Below are 13,177 nucleotides of genomic sequence, written 5' to 3' on the forward strand. Positions count from 1 at the left end.
GGAGAATACTGGGCACGTTATGTAATTTCCAGGCAATTTGGAACAACATGTTGTGTGGATCGCACAGTGTGTACGCCTAATTGCATGATCACACGGGTCGTACATGACATCTTATCTACCGTGCTGCACGAAAGATCAGAAAATTTTGTGTACGAGGTGGTACAGTTTAATGAAGGATGGAACGAGACATCGTTCCGCCATTCATTAAATTGCAGAGTGTGTATGGCCAATCATGGATGGTCTGGGACAAAGGTAATTTGTCCCGACCATTGTTCCGATTTCCCAGCATTCTGAGGTGTACCCACCATAAATACTTAAAACAAGACTGGGTGTCCAATGACTTTTGTTATATGAATCTTTAGAGGGTGCTATTATACTAGGTTCATTGCAAGCATGTTTCTAGAGTACTGATTGCCGAATTTGTAATAAATTGTAATAATAAAATTAGTCTCTCAGCACTCAAGTGAGTGTGGCATCTTAAGGTGCATACACACGTAAAGATTTTCTGTCCAACCATCCAACTAGTTGATTGGTTGGAATGAAAATCTGGTAAGTTATGAAAGCAAATGCCAATCAGCAATTTGCTCCCAAATGCTGGAAAATGGGCAAAAACTGTTGTTTGAACAAATTGTTTGGATCAAACATTTAACAAACTTGTCTGACGACCATTTTCATCTGTTTTCTGGCATTTAGGAGCAAATTGCTGATCATCAGTTACTCCCATACATTACCGGATTTTCATTCCAACAAATCCACTAGTTGGATGGTTGGACAGAAAATCTTTAGGTGCGTACCCAGCCTTTGACTTCAAAATTTACAGTTTATTGGATAAGACTACTGGCCTGTCTTTTTTTTGTCTGAAACAGTGATACAGAAGGAGAATATCAGGTCATTTTACTATACCTGCAGGTGGATGGTCAGTTATAGTTTACACACTATAACAGGTTTACTGTTATTAAAAGATTCAAATTCACCTTTTTGTAATGACAAAGAAGGAGGACTTAAATTTGTCATGTGGAGATGTTGTGACTCAGAAGCCATGCCTCTTGTCTAGTCCTACAAAACCTGCAAGTTTTGACTATGATGCCAAGCTCACCTCAGTGTTAATCCTCACCTATTCCTGTGACTTGTAACTAAATTTCATCACACCCATGCTTGCTAATTAAGGATTATGTGAGTTCTGCATCTCGTTTTAAGACTATGCTGGTAAATGCATTTTTTTTTATGTTCTTGCAATCAACACCTTTGATTCTCTTAAATGAGTATAGACCTACAACTTTCTACATTTTTCTTTTCCGGTCCATTCTAAAGAAGAGAGAAAACCAAACTTGCCAGCTGCTAGGATACTGGAATGCAGATTCCAAAGAAGTACAGATACTGGACGAGCTGGAGAATTGTTCTGACCAGATAGGTCGGGAAGAGCACATTCTCATCCAGGTAAATGTAGTCCAAGCTAAGGATATTTCCATCCAATTCCAGATTGTAATAAACCTACTTCAAAACTGATAAATATCTTGCTTTCTCTGTTTTGCTGCCACTTTTTTGAATCCACAGGTGGCCATGCCATCATAGTGTTGGTAATGATCGCTGATTAAATGGTCACCATACAACTTGCACTTTCATAATCCTCATAATTTTGTGCATACTCACTATTACTATAAAATAGTGAGGACTGAGGAGCTTGAGTCCACTTTTGCCTCTGAGATATCCTAATTTAAATAAGCTTTGCAATGAAGTGTTATAGGCATAGATAAGTGACAGGTCAACTTTAGGTTTTGAATGATTAAAATCTCCTTGAAAAACTACATCTTCAAAGCACACTTTTTCTTCAGGGTCCATAGGCTCCACAGGGAGACCTTGGGGTGTAGGTGATAGAACTGAATCCGGGCACCACGTAGTTAAAAACTTTCAGCTCCCAGGTTGCACTGGTCCACTTATCCCTATACCCTGAGCCAGAGGCACCCCAGTTTCGTTGGTGCCGGCCGAGTGTTGGGTCACCATTACTGCTTAGGCAGCCTTTAAGCTTGTTATTTTTATGATTTATTTAGTTAGTTTGACTTCTACTAGAGGACGCAGCAGCAGACTGTCCGTGGGACATCTGCGCTGCCGCTCCGTCACCGCTCCGGAGCCGCGACTCCAAAACTAATCTGGGGATCTCGGGCATTCCGGGGGTCAGCGCTAGCCAAGGCCCCCGCGGAGGACCCAGACTGCAGCCGGACATAAGGGGACAGGTGAGACGGTGACCCACGCGTTAAGGTAAGTTGATACTTCCGGTCTCGGGATAGATCGGAGGTTGCTGGGTGTGGACGCAGACTCTAGCCACCGCGATCAACTAGACCACCAAGGACATTAGGTGCGGGAACCAGCGTCCCGGAGGTTAGCAACCAGCCAGGGGAGACAGCTTCCCCATTTTAGCGGCTCCTCCCCTCAGCTCAGGGCCCCTTTCCTCTGAGGTCTGGCTTCTCTGAGCTGCTTTCCTCTGACCACGCCCCATCTGAGGTCCATTTTCTTCAGTGGTGCATACCTCTCCCTTGGGTTAGTAGTATGTGTAGTTGCAGTGTGAATTCTGCATTGTATGTGAATTATGCTAGCGCTGCCTGTCTGTGTCTTTTTTCCTAACTGTCAGCATATACCTAACCTTTCCTCTAATTCTGCCCTAATACAGGTGTTCTTAGGGTGGTCCTTTTACCTCACATATATAAAAGGTAATATTTGTGAGGTCGGTCACATACTGTTGTGCGCTACACTGTGTCATATTTAGGCACAGGCTCCTGTAGCTCACCCAAGCGTCAGACAGGACCGTGGTGTCGCATACTTAGGCAGTGGGCCCCTGCAGCTTATCAAAGCATCAGTCAGGACCGGTGATGTGCATATATATGTATATATATATATATATTAGGGGTGAGCGGATTCGGTTCTACTCGGTTCCGTTCGGTTTTAAAAACCGAATCTTATTGGCTATCCTAAACTCGTGACAGCTGATACCCAATAAGATTCGATTTTTAAATCCGAACGGAACCGAGTAGAACCGAATCCGCTCACCCCTTATATATATACATATACAGTCATATATATATATATATATATATATATATATATATATATATATAGTGTGTGTCAGACATGTCTGATAAGGGTAACGAGCACAATGCGCCCATTCTGCTATCTTTCAGGTTATGTGCTGCAAGTTTAAGTGAGGAGGATTTGGTTTGGGATGGGTTATGTGTGAGGTGTTATAATCCTTCCTGCACCTCAACCCCTCCTACAACGGTACAGGAACCCCCTTGGGCTGCCTTTTCTCAGATCCTGGCATCCATTGCGGGCTGCATGGCGGTACCAGCTGTTTCTTCTTCAGGGTCCATAGGGATCCACAGGGATACCATGCGGTGTAGGTGGTGGATAAGGATCTGACACCAAACAGTTAAGCTTTCAACTGCCAGGATACAATGGTCCCTCCCCCCTAAACCCCGCCCCTGAGCCTGAGGCAAATCAGTTTGCTTGGTGTCCGGCAAGAGCTCGGTTCACCTTTATAACAGTGGCTGCCTTATGCAGCCCAAAGCTTTATTTTTATGATTTCTAATTTTATTTACCTTTTTATCTTCGGACCTGATTCAGACCCGCTCGCTAGGATGCTTTTGTTCGTAGCTAGATGATTTTCGCATTCTGTGCGAACCACTGCGAGAGATCGTAAAGCGTTCGCTCTCTGCGCATAGACAGCCCAGCAGAGTGACTGACAGGAGAAGCCGTTTGTGGGTGGTGACAAGGCTATCAACAACGGGGGAGTGGAGGTGCGAACGCAGGCATGCCTGAGCGTCTTAACGACATTTCAGAGGCGTGCATAATTAACAGGCAGCATCATTGTACACGTCACCTGGTTGTATTTCACACTGAAGTGATCGCAGTCCTTGCGGCAGGGTATATTCAACGTCAAGCGCTGCGATTGTACCCGATGTACCGATGGTTTCATACACTTCCTGGAGATGACGTGCGCAAGTGGGCATCTTAAGATAGGCTGTTGGGTGTCTGCATACACAATGTGATCGCACGCCAAGGCATAGTGGGCGTGCTTATGCCTTGCCGTGCGATCGCCCGCCTTCCTGGGTGAGTGCCGGATTTGCATACGCATCTAGCGAGTGGGTCTGAATGAGCTCCTGAGTGCGTAGCATCAGACTGTCCTTAGGACGTCTGTGCTGCTACTCCATCAACCCTCCGGGCGCCGCAACTCCATAGCATCGCTTGGTACTTTCGGCGAGGCTCCCTGAAGAAGAAAATGAGAGTTATGGCAAAATTTACCTTTGTTAACTCCATAGGGTACATAGGTCGCCCGCCCTGACGCCCTTGGCTTCTCTTGGTTGGGTTTCCTGGTCACCAGCTTCCGGTCTCTTTGATGAGAGAGTGTGAGTGTACCAGTGAGTGTTCTCTCCTCTCCTCCTCCTGCCGTGGGCTTGTTAACAAACTGATTTGCCTCAGGCTCAGGGGCGGGGTTTAGGGGGGCGGGGGGGACCATTGTATCATGGCATTTGAAAGCTTAACTGTTCGGTGTCCGGTCCTTATCCACCACCTACACCCCATTGTAACCCTATGGACTTCGAAGAGAGTTAACAAAGGTAAGTTACACCATAACTCTCATTTTTTCCCCATATGAGGTTACCTCAGCAAACCATCATTCCCTCTCAAGGTATACCACAGATAATGCAGACTCCTCCTGTATCTCAGCAGACTGTCATTCCCTCACAGGGACTACCACAGTTGTCATCCCAGTCCACACAACATTCGGAGTCAAAGATGTCATCTGACGACGGGGAGATTGTGGATGCATCTAACCCTGATTCCCCTCTGCAAGAGGCGGAGACTAGGTCAAATATTTATATTCCTTTTGCATGCGGCCAGATCCATATTGGCAATAGAGGATGACGAGCCTGCACCTCAATCCAAACACCCTCAGTTTAAACGGGTAAAGGTGACTTCGGCAGTAATCCTTCTATCAGACAGCTGGTAGAACACATGGCTGCTGCCTGGCAATCGCCTGGTAATAGGTATCAGCCTCAGAAGCGTTTGGCCTCATGTTATCCATTTCCTGAGGCTCATTGTAAAAAATGGGAATCACCTCCTGCGATGGATACTCATGTTACACGTTTAATAAAAAGTGCTTCACTACCTATGCCTTCCATTTCTTCCTTAAAGGATCCTACAGATAGGAAGGTGGAAACTTGTCTGAAATCGATATACTCCCTTTTTAGGAGCTATTGCCCGCCCGTCCATGGTTATCTTATGGGTAGCTAAAGCTATAGAGAGCTGGGCTGATGCACTTGAGGACTCCCCAGGGAAGCTCCTGAGAATCAGGTGTCATTGGTTGGCCACATTAGGGATGCGGCTGCATATATTGGTGAGGCTGCTCTGGATGCCAGTCTACTGACCTCCAGAGTCTTGGCCGCGGCCGTGTCTGCTCGCCGTTCCTTGTAGCTGCGCTCTTGGAGGGTGGATGCTTATTCTAAGAAAGGCCTGGAAGCCTTACCATACAATGGGGAGATCTTGTTTGGTCCAGACCTGGACAAGATTGTTCACACATAGGCAGCATCTAAATCTGCATTTTTGCCTTCAGCATCTGCCCCTTCAAAGGCTCAAACTTCTTCCTTTCGGTCCTTTCGTCCTCAAGGAAAACCCAAAGGGCAGTCCTTTCCTAGACAGCCGCAAAGAGGACTGCCAAGCCTAAGAAACAGGCCTGGAGCACAAGACGCCCTGCTTCCAAACAAGAGGATAAACCCTCAGCCTGACGGGGCGGGACTTCCTCTGGGGGATCCCAGAGTGGGAGGCCGACTTCTTTAGTTCGCACAGTGCTGGTGTCAAACCATCAAGGACGTTTGGGTAAGAGAAGTGGTCTCTCACGGGTACGCCCTCCAATTTCTTCAAAGACTTCCTCACCAGTTTTTCTGCACAGGCCCTTCTTCGGACAAGAACAAGGCCTTACAGATCCAGAAAGCCATACAGTCCTTGCTGCAAGCAGGGGTAATTGCGCCAGTCCCACTGTCCCAGCGAGGGACTGGTTATTATTCTACTCTCTTTCTGGTGCAGAAGCCGAATGGGTCTCATCGGCCTATCCTCAACCTCAAATCCCTGAACAAATTTCTCAGGGTGCCCAGGTTCAGGATGGAAACCCTACGCTCCATCATACTAGCTATGGAACCTGGGGTTTTTATGGTATCGCTGGATATTCAGGACGCATACCTACATGTCTCTATAACGTCTTCTCACCAGCGTTATCTCTGTTTTGCTATACTACAGCAACACTTCCAGTTCCGGGTGCTACCCTTTGGCCTGTCCACAGCCCCAAGGGTGTTTACCAAAGTTATGGCTATCATGGCGGCACATCTGCGGAGTCAGGGGATCCAGCTGCTTCCATACCTGGACGACCTCCTCCTGTTGGCGGGTTCTCCAGAAGTGCTTCGCCACCACCTGCAACTGACAATTGTCTTTCTACAGGCGTACGGGTGGTTAATCAATTGGAAAAAGTCCTCACTGAATCCCTCGCAGAGGATGATTCATCTGTGGTCCCTACTGGATTCTCAACTACAGAGAATCTTTCTGACTTCAGACAAGATCTCCACATTACAACTACGAGTATGCAGATGCCTCCACAGTCGCCGGGTGTCAATACACTCAGCGATGCAGGTTCTGAAATCCATGGTTTCCACATTCGACAAGGTGGAATATGCCCAATTTCATTCCAGGCCTCTGCCTGGGCTGATCCTCTCCACATGGAACGGATTGCCCCACCAGATCAAAGCTCAGACAATAGTGCTCTCTCCGGATGAGCGTCTGTCTCTGTCTTGGTGGCAACTGACATCTCATCTAACTAAGGGTCGCCCCTTTTGGATCCCGGACTGGGTATTTCTAACAACGGACGCCAGTCTCTGGGGATGAGGCGCAGTGACCAGTCCGCACTCTTTTCAGGGTCGTTGGACACAGTTGAAGCAACCCTTCCAATCAACATATTGGAACTTTGAGCTGTGTACAGGGCCCTCAAGCTGGCCAAACACATACTTCACAGAAAACCCGTGCAGGTTCAGTCCAACAACACCACCACGGTGGCTTACATCAACCATCAAGGAGGCACGTGAAATTGGGCAGCAATGACAGAAGTGTCACGCATTCTGACATGGGCAGAGTGTCACCTCCCGGCCATTTCGGCAGTGTTCATTCCAGGAGTTCTCAATTGGGAAGCGGACTTCCTCAGCCGTCACGACGTGCATCCAGGTGAATGGTCCCTTCACCAAGAGGTGTTTCAACTTCTTGTTGACAAATGGGGCCTCCCAGAGGTGGACCTCATGGCCTCCCGACACAATCACAAATTACCAGTGTACGGGTCCAGAACAAGAGATGCCGAGGCAACCTTGGTGGATGCTCTGTCAGTGAAGTGGACCATCTAGTTTGCGTACCTGTTTCCTCCATTCTCCCTTCTTCCTCGAGTTCTTCAGAAGTTCAAACAAGACGGAGGTGGCCTGCTGGTGGCTCCAGCTTGGCCCAGACGTCATTGGTACTCAGATCTTCGGAGTCTCTCCATCGACACTCCGTTCCTGCTGCCTCAACATCTGGACCTGTTGTCTCTGGGTCCTTGCCTTTACACGGACCTGGATCGTCTGTCTTTGACGGCGTGGCTCTTGAGACATCCCTCCTAAGGTCCAAAGGATTCTCTAGCTCTGTCATCAACATGATGCTTAGAGCGCGCAAGCCAGCTTCTGCTAGAATCTACAACAGAATGTGGCATACACTTTTCCAGTGGTGTGGTCCCCGGATTTACGACCCCCAAGTGTTTCGGATCTCCAGAGTCCTGGCCTTCATTCAAGCTGGATAGGACCTCGGACTCCACCTGGCCTCGCTGACAGTGCATGTCTCTGCACTGTCAGTACGGTTCCAACATAGAATTGCTCCTCTTCCAGATATCCACACCTTCTTCCAGTGCGTCCTCCGGATTCAACCTCCCTTTGTCACCCCAAGTGGCTCCCTGGGATTTGGCAGTAGTTCTTCAGGCCCTCCAGGGTCCTCCATTTGAACCACTAGATTCGAAAGAAGTTAAGTGGTTAATAGCTAAGACTCTCTTTCTTCTGGCGATTGCATTTGTCTGGAGAGTGTCAGAATTGGGGGCGCTCTCCTGTTGCTCCCCCTTCCTAATATTTCACCAGGATAGGGCTGTGCTTTGCACTCGCCCTGAGTTCTTTCATAAAGTTGTTTCTAGTTTCCACATTAATGCGGAATTATAGTTCCGACCTTTCAATCACCAGACTTCTCGGCAAATGAGGCCTCTGGTCCGCGCCCTCAAAATTTATGTGGACCGTACCAGTTCCCTCCGGAAATTGGACTCCTTATTTGTGCTCTATGGCTTCCACAAGAAAGGATGGCCAGCCAATAAACAAACATTGGCTAGATGGCTTCGTATGACTATTTCAGGCTGGCCTGCCTGTTCCGGCTTCTGTTAAAGGTCATTCTACTCGGTCTGTGGGTCACTCGTGGGCAGCTCGCTGTGGCGCCTCGGCTGTTCAGCTGATAAGGTGGCCACGTGGTCTTCTGTCCAGACCTTTCTAAGGTTCTATGCTTTTGATACCTTCGACTCTCAGGATGCTTCCTTTGGGTGCCGGATTCTTCTCTCAGCGCAGGAGCATCCCCACCCTTAAAAGGACTGCCCTGGGACTTCCAAAAGGTCTCCCTGTGGAGTCTATGGACCCTGAAGAAGAAAATGAGTTATGCTAAGAACTTACTTTTATCTCTCTTTCTTTGTAGTCCTTAGGGTCCACAGGGCACCCGCTCTGACGCACCTGGCTTCAGATGGGCTATCTTGCTGGTCACCTGTTTCCCGTCTTCTACTCTATGAGAGTGTGATTCTTGAGTGTACCAGTCTTCCTTCTGCAATAACTCCCTCACTACCTTCTGCCCGTGCCCTTTAGTTATAAGCTCATTTGGGTCAATCACCACTACCTATTATTTTAAAGCAAGTTACACGTAGTGTGTTTATAACAGTGCTGTAGCATGTCTTTTATGTGTAGGGACTTTCACAAGCTGACCTACCGGATGTGCACCAGCCAGTAGGATCTGGCTATCTCTCCCCTATGCAATCACTGTCAGCACGACGCACAGCTCATCTAATCATAGGAGGAGCAGACTGAAATCTCTGGTGCCCTGACTTCTGGTGCAGCTTATTGAATCTTTGGAGAAAGAGACTCAAGCCCCAGTTGCACTTCTGTTCCAGTTCAGTGATTACATTACCTCCGCCCTGGCTGTCTTTATATAGCCAGTCACCATGTTATGATGTGATTGGCTGAATGGTTCACCGGTCAGTACACTATCGATATGCGAGTGGAATAGAGGGTGTGGTATAACTGAGAGTTCCGCCCCATCCAAGCTCTTCTTTGGGTCGCAACTGACGCACTATTCAGTACACTTTTTCAGTGCTCAGGACGGGCAGACACGGTGGCCTGGTGGGGAGGAGGTTAATGCTGTGGGGATTCCCAGCTCCCCTCCACAGCAAGACCCCACCTATGGGGAGTTCTCCTCCACCTCACTTAGCACACTTGATAATGGAAATTATTGTATGAAGAGTCAGGGAGAAAATAATTGAAGTAGGAAATATTAAAGATAAAATATACAAAATAATAAGCAGAGTGTCAGACATCAGCACTCTGTCAATTCATTAATGGGGCAATGCAGGAAATTACAGGATACATTCAAAAGCAAACAAAAACCCCTTTAAGAGAAATTTTTCAATGGATTATGCCCAAAAGTGTTGTCCGTGAGACTGGAACGAGAACTGCAGTGAACAGCGTGAAATCATAATTGCAGGCAGACTGGAGGAGGGGGAAGAGGATTGAAACTACCCCCCCCCCCCCCCAGTGACAACAGGCTGCTGTGGGAGGGGACTTGCTGTTAGATGGGAGCTGGCTGTCCATGCTGCTGTGGCCAGGACATATCAAGCCGCAGACACAGGTAAACCAGCACCAGCTGGGCATTTCATGGGCATGTCAGAAGGATTTTAAGGGGTATGTGGGGAGGTCTGAGGCTCATTTTATAGGATGCAGGGAGGACTGCAGGGCATCTAACAGGCATTGGGCATTGTCGGAGGTCTGAGGAGCAAGAGGCCTATGGGAGATCTGATAGTGATGTGCGGGAGGCCTGATGGGCGTTTAGGAGGCATGGGGGAAACAATGAGGTAGGACCTATTTTATTTTAAATGATGGGTCCCACTATTCATGAACTTGGTGCAATCACTGCTAGAGCATGATCACCGTATAGAGAAACACTGCATAATATGTTGCTGCTTTAGAAACTAGGGATAATAACAACCACTAAAAACTCAAGTTATAACAGAATCAGCAGATAGGAGAGTTTAATGGTTCATGTGGAGTTTAACCACAGGCTCTCTTTCTGCTTATTCTTAATCACTAAAGCGGAGCGGGTACACACTGGTGCAATGTTGGGCTGATTTGCGGTTTTGTAACAACAAATTGCATACATCACTCATTGTATATGCTCAATATGCAAGTGCTCACAGTCGCTTGCGACATCATCAGGTTTGACGTGCTGCATATCAAACCTGACAATTTCTGCTTCAGGGTCCATAGAGGGTCCACAGGGTTGACCTTGGGGTATAGCTGGATCTGGATCCACGGGCACCATGCATTTAAAGCTTTGCTGCTCCCAGGATGCACTTGGGTCCATCCTCTTCTATACACCGAGCCCAGGCACCTCAGTTTTAGTTGGTGCCCGGCCGGAGTCGGGTCACCCTGGGCAGCCCCTAAGCTTTATTTTTATTTTTAAAAAGAAAAAGAAGACTTTATTTATTTTTACTTCAGAGCGGCAGCATCAGACTGTCCATCTGGATTTCCACGCTGCCGCTCCAACAACCCCGCTGGCGCTGCAACGCCAGTACTGATCTGGGGATCGCAGCGGGACCCCGGAGTCAGTACTAGCGTGGCTCTGGGACCTCCCACTGACTGCTGCCGGACGTACGGGGCCAGGTAAGCCGCATGCAGCGCTTCGCGCTGCACGCGGGGGATAACAAATGCAGTCTTCAGCCACCGGCCTCTGGGGACAGACCGGCGGCGCTGGTAGCGGCGGCGGGCTCCCCATGCAATGGAATACCCCCGTCTGACCGCTGGACCACCAGGGTGTAATTGCTGGAGGGGAACCAGCGTCCATGGGGTTAATTGCTAGCCAGGGAGGCAGCCTTCCCTGGCTTAACGGCTCCTCCCCTCAGCCCAGCGCGCCTTCTCTCATGCGTGCTGGCGTCGCTGGGCTGTTCCTCTTGCGGCCACTCCTCAGAGCTCTCCGGCGGCCATCTTCTCAGTGGCAGCGCAGATCTCCCAGGCGGTGCGTGGACCGGTCCCACTGCGTACCTCTCCCCTGCAAAAGGACTGTGTTCACAGCGCTATAGCGCTCCCAGACACTGAATCTGGGAGGTTGATTATAGCGAAAGGTGCAGTGAGTATTACTTCCTGCATTGTATGTGACTTTTTGCTAGTGCTGCTGTCTGTGCTGATTTTCTGCTGACTGTCATCTTATACCTATTCCTTTCCTTCTCCTACAGGAAAACAGGTGTGTGGGGGAGGGGTGTTTTTCTGTGTACCACACTTACATAAATCTACGTATTTGTGAGGTCCGTCACATACAGTGGTGTGCTACGCAGTACCATATTGTGGGCTGTTTGGTGTTGCATACATGGTAGTGCGCAGGTGTTATTGTGTCATGTCTGATGAGGAGAATGAGCGCTCCGTGGCCCCTGTGTTGTTTTCCTGCCGGCGCTGTTCGCAAGGGGTTGATGGGGTGGATTTGTCTTAGGACGGTCTGTGCCAGTTGGTACCTGGTCCCTCTAAACCCCCGGTGGCGTAGGATCCTCCTTGGGCTATGTTTTCACAAGTGCTTGCGTCGATCGCGGACCGGTTTGCGGTCCCGACTGCGGTCCCTTCTAGGGCGTTGCCCCAGCCTCCCATCCCCGTTCCCCTGTTACGCATTTGGTGCAGTGTCCTCCCGGGTCTCAGACTGTGGGTCCTTATGAGGGATTGCCTGTGTACGTGCAGTCTCCCACTGTGACGCAGCAGTCAATGGTACCCTTCCAGGGTATCCTCAGGCGGTACCCCCTCCCTGGGTGGATGTCCTCTCCAGCTCTGTTCAGAGCCTGGTGGCCTCATCATCGGCTTTTCAGTCGATGTTACACAGTGATTTGCCCCCAAAGGCGTCCAAGCGACCCGTTCCGGCTTCACTGGCGGCGCAGTTCTTCGGATGACGGAGAGATCCATGAGGACTCTGACTCGGATGCCGGGGCCCAGGAGGTGGAGACTAAGTCCTCCATTAATGTGCCGGCATTGGTTAGGGCGGTGCGGGCCATCCTTCATATAGAGGAGGATGCGCCGGCTCCCAGGTCGAAGTATCCTAATTTTAAAAAGGCCATCCAACTATCCTTTTCCTGAGGCTCATTGCAGGAAATGGGAAACTCCGCCTTCCCATGTCACCCGCTTAATTAAAAGCGCTACTTTGCCTTTACCGTCTATCTCCTCCCTGAAGGATCCCACAGACAGGAAAGTGGAGCCTTGTTTAAAGTCTATCTACTCTCTCTCTGGGGCAGTGGCCCGTCCGTCCATGGCCATCTCTTGGGTGGCTAAGGCCATCGAGAGCTGGGCCAACGCTTTGGAGGATACCTTTCCGGATGATGCTCCGGATATCCAGAGAGCGTTGATAGGACAAATGAGAGATGCGGCTTCCTATATTGGGGAAGCATCGTTGGATGCAAGCCTGCTGACCTCTAGGGTGTCGGCTGCAGCTGTGTCGGCGCGTCGGTCTTTGTGGCTGCGGTCTTGGACGCAGACTCCAAAAAGGGCCTGGAGGCTTTACCCTTTAATGGAGAGTTGCTATTTGGTCCAGACTTGGACAAAATAGTGGATACTCTGGCTAAGTCTAAATCAGCCTTCCTCCCTTCGGCTTCAGCACCTACCAAGGTGCGGAGCTCCGCCTTTCGGTCCTTTCGGGTTCAGGGCAAGGCCAAAGGTCAGTCCTTCCCGAGGCAGTCGGCGACAAAGACCGCCTCTAAGCCCAAGAAGCAGGCCTAGAGTGCCAGGCGCCCTTCTTCCAAGCAGGAGGATAAACCTTCTGCCTGATGGGACGGGCCTCCCTCTGGGGGACCCCAGAGTGGGAG

At 49.3% G+C, this 13,177-nt stretch overlaps 1 protein-coding gene across 1 annotated transcript in view; it reads left to right on the top strand.

Annotated features, from left to right (window-relative positions):
• SPOCD1 (SPOC domain containing 1) overlaps positions 1-13,177 on the top strand; it is a 218,660-nt gene that overhangs the window by 49,270 nt on the left and 156,213 nt on the right. The window contains exon 3 of the mRNA XM_088451244.1: positions 1,312-1,437. Within this exon, the coding sequence (XP_088307370.1) occupies positions 1,312-1,437 (126 nt within the window). The remainder of the gene's footprint in view (positions 1-1,311; positions 1,438-13,177) is intronic.

Source organism: Taudactylus pleione, unplaced genomic scaffold (assembly GCF_031769625.1).
Source record: "Taudactylus pleione unplaced genomic scaffold, aTauple2 ptg000541l, whole genome shotgun sequence".
Classification (NCBI taxonomy): domain Eukaryota; kingdom Metazoa; phylum Chordata; class Amphibia; order Anura; family Myobatrachidae; genus Taudactylus; species Taudactylus pleione.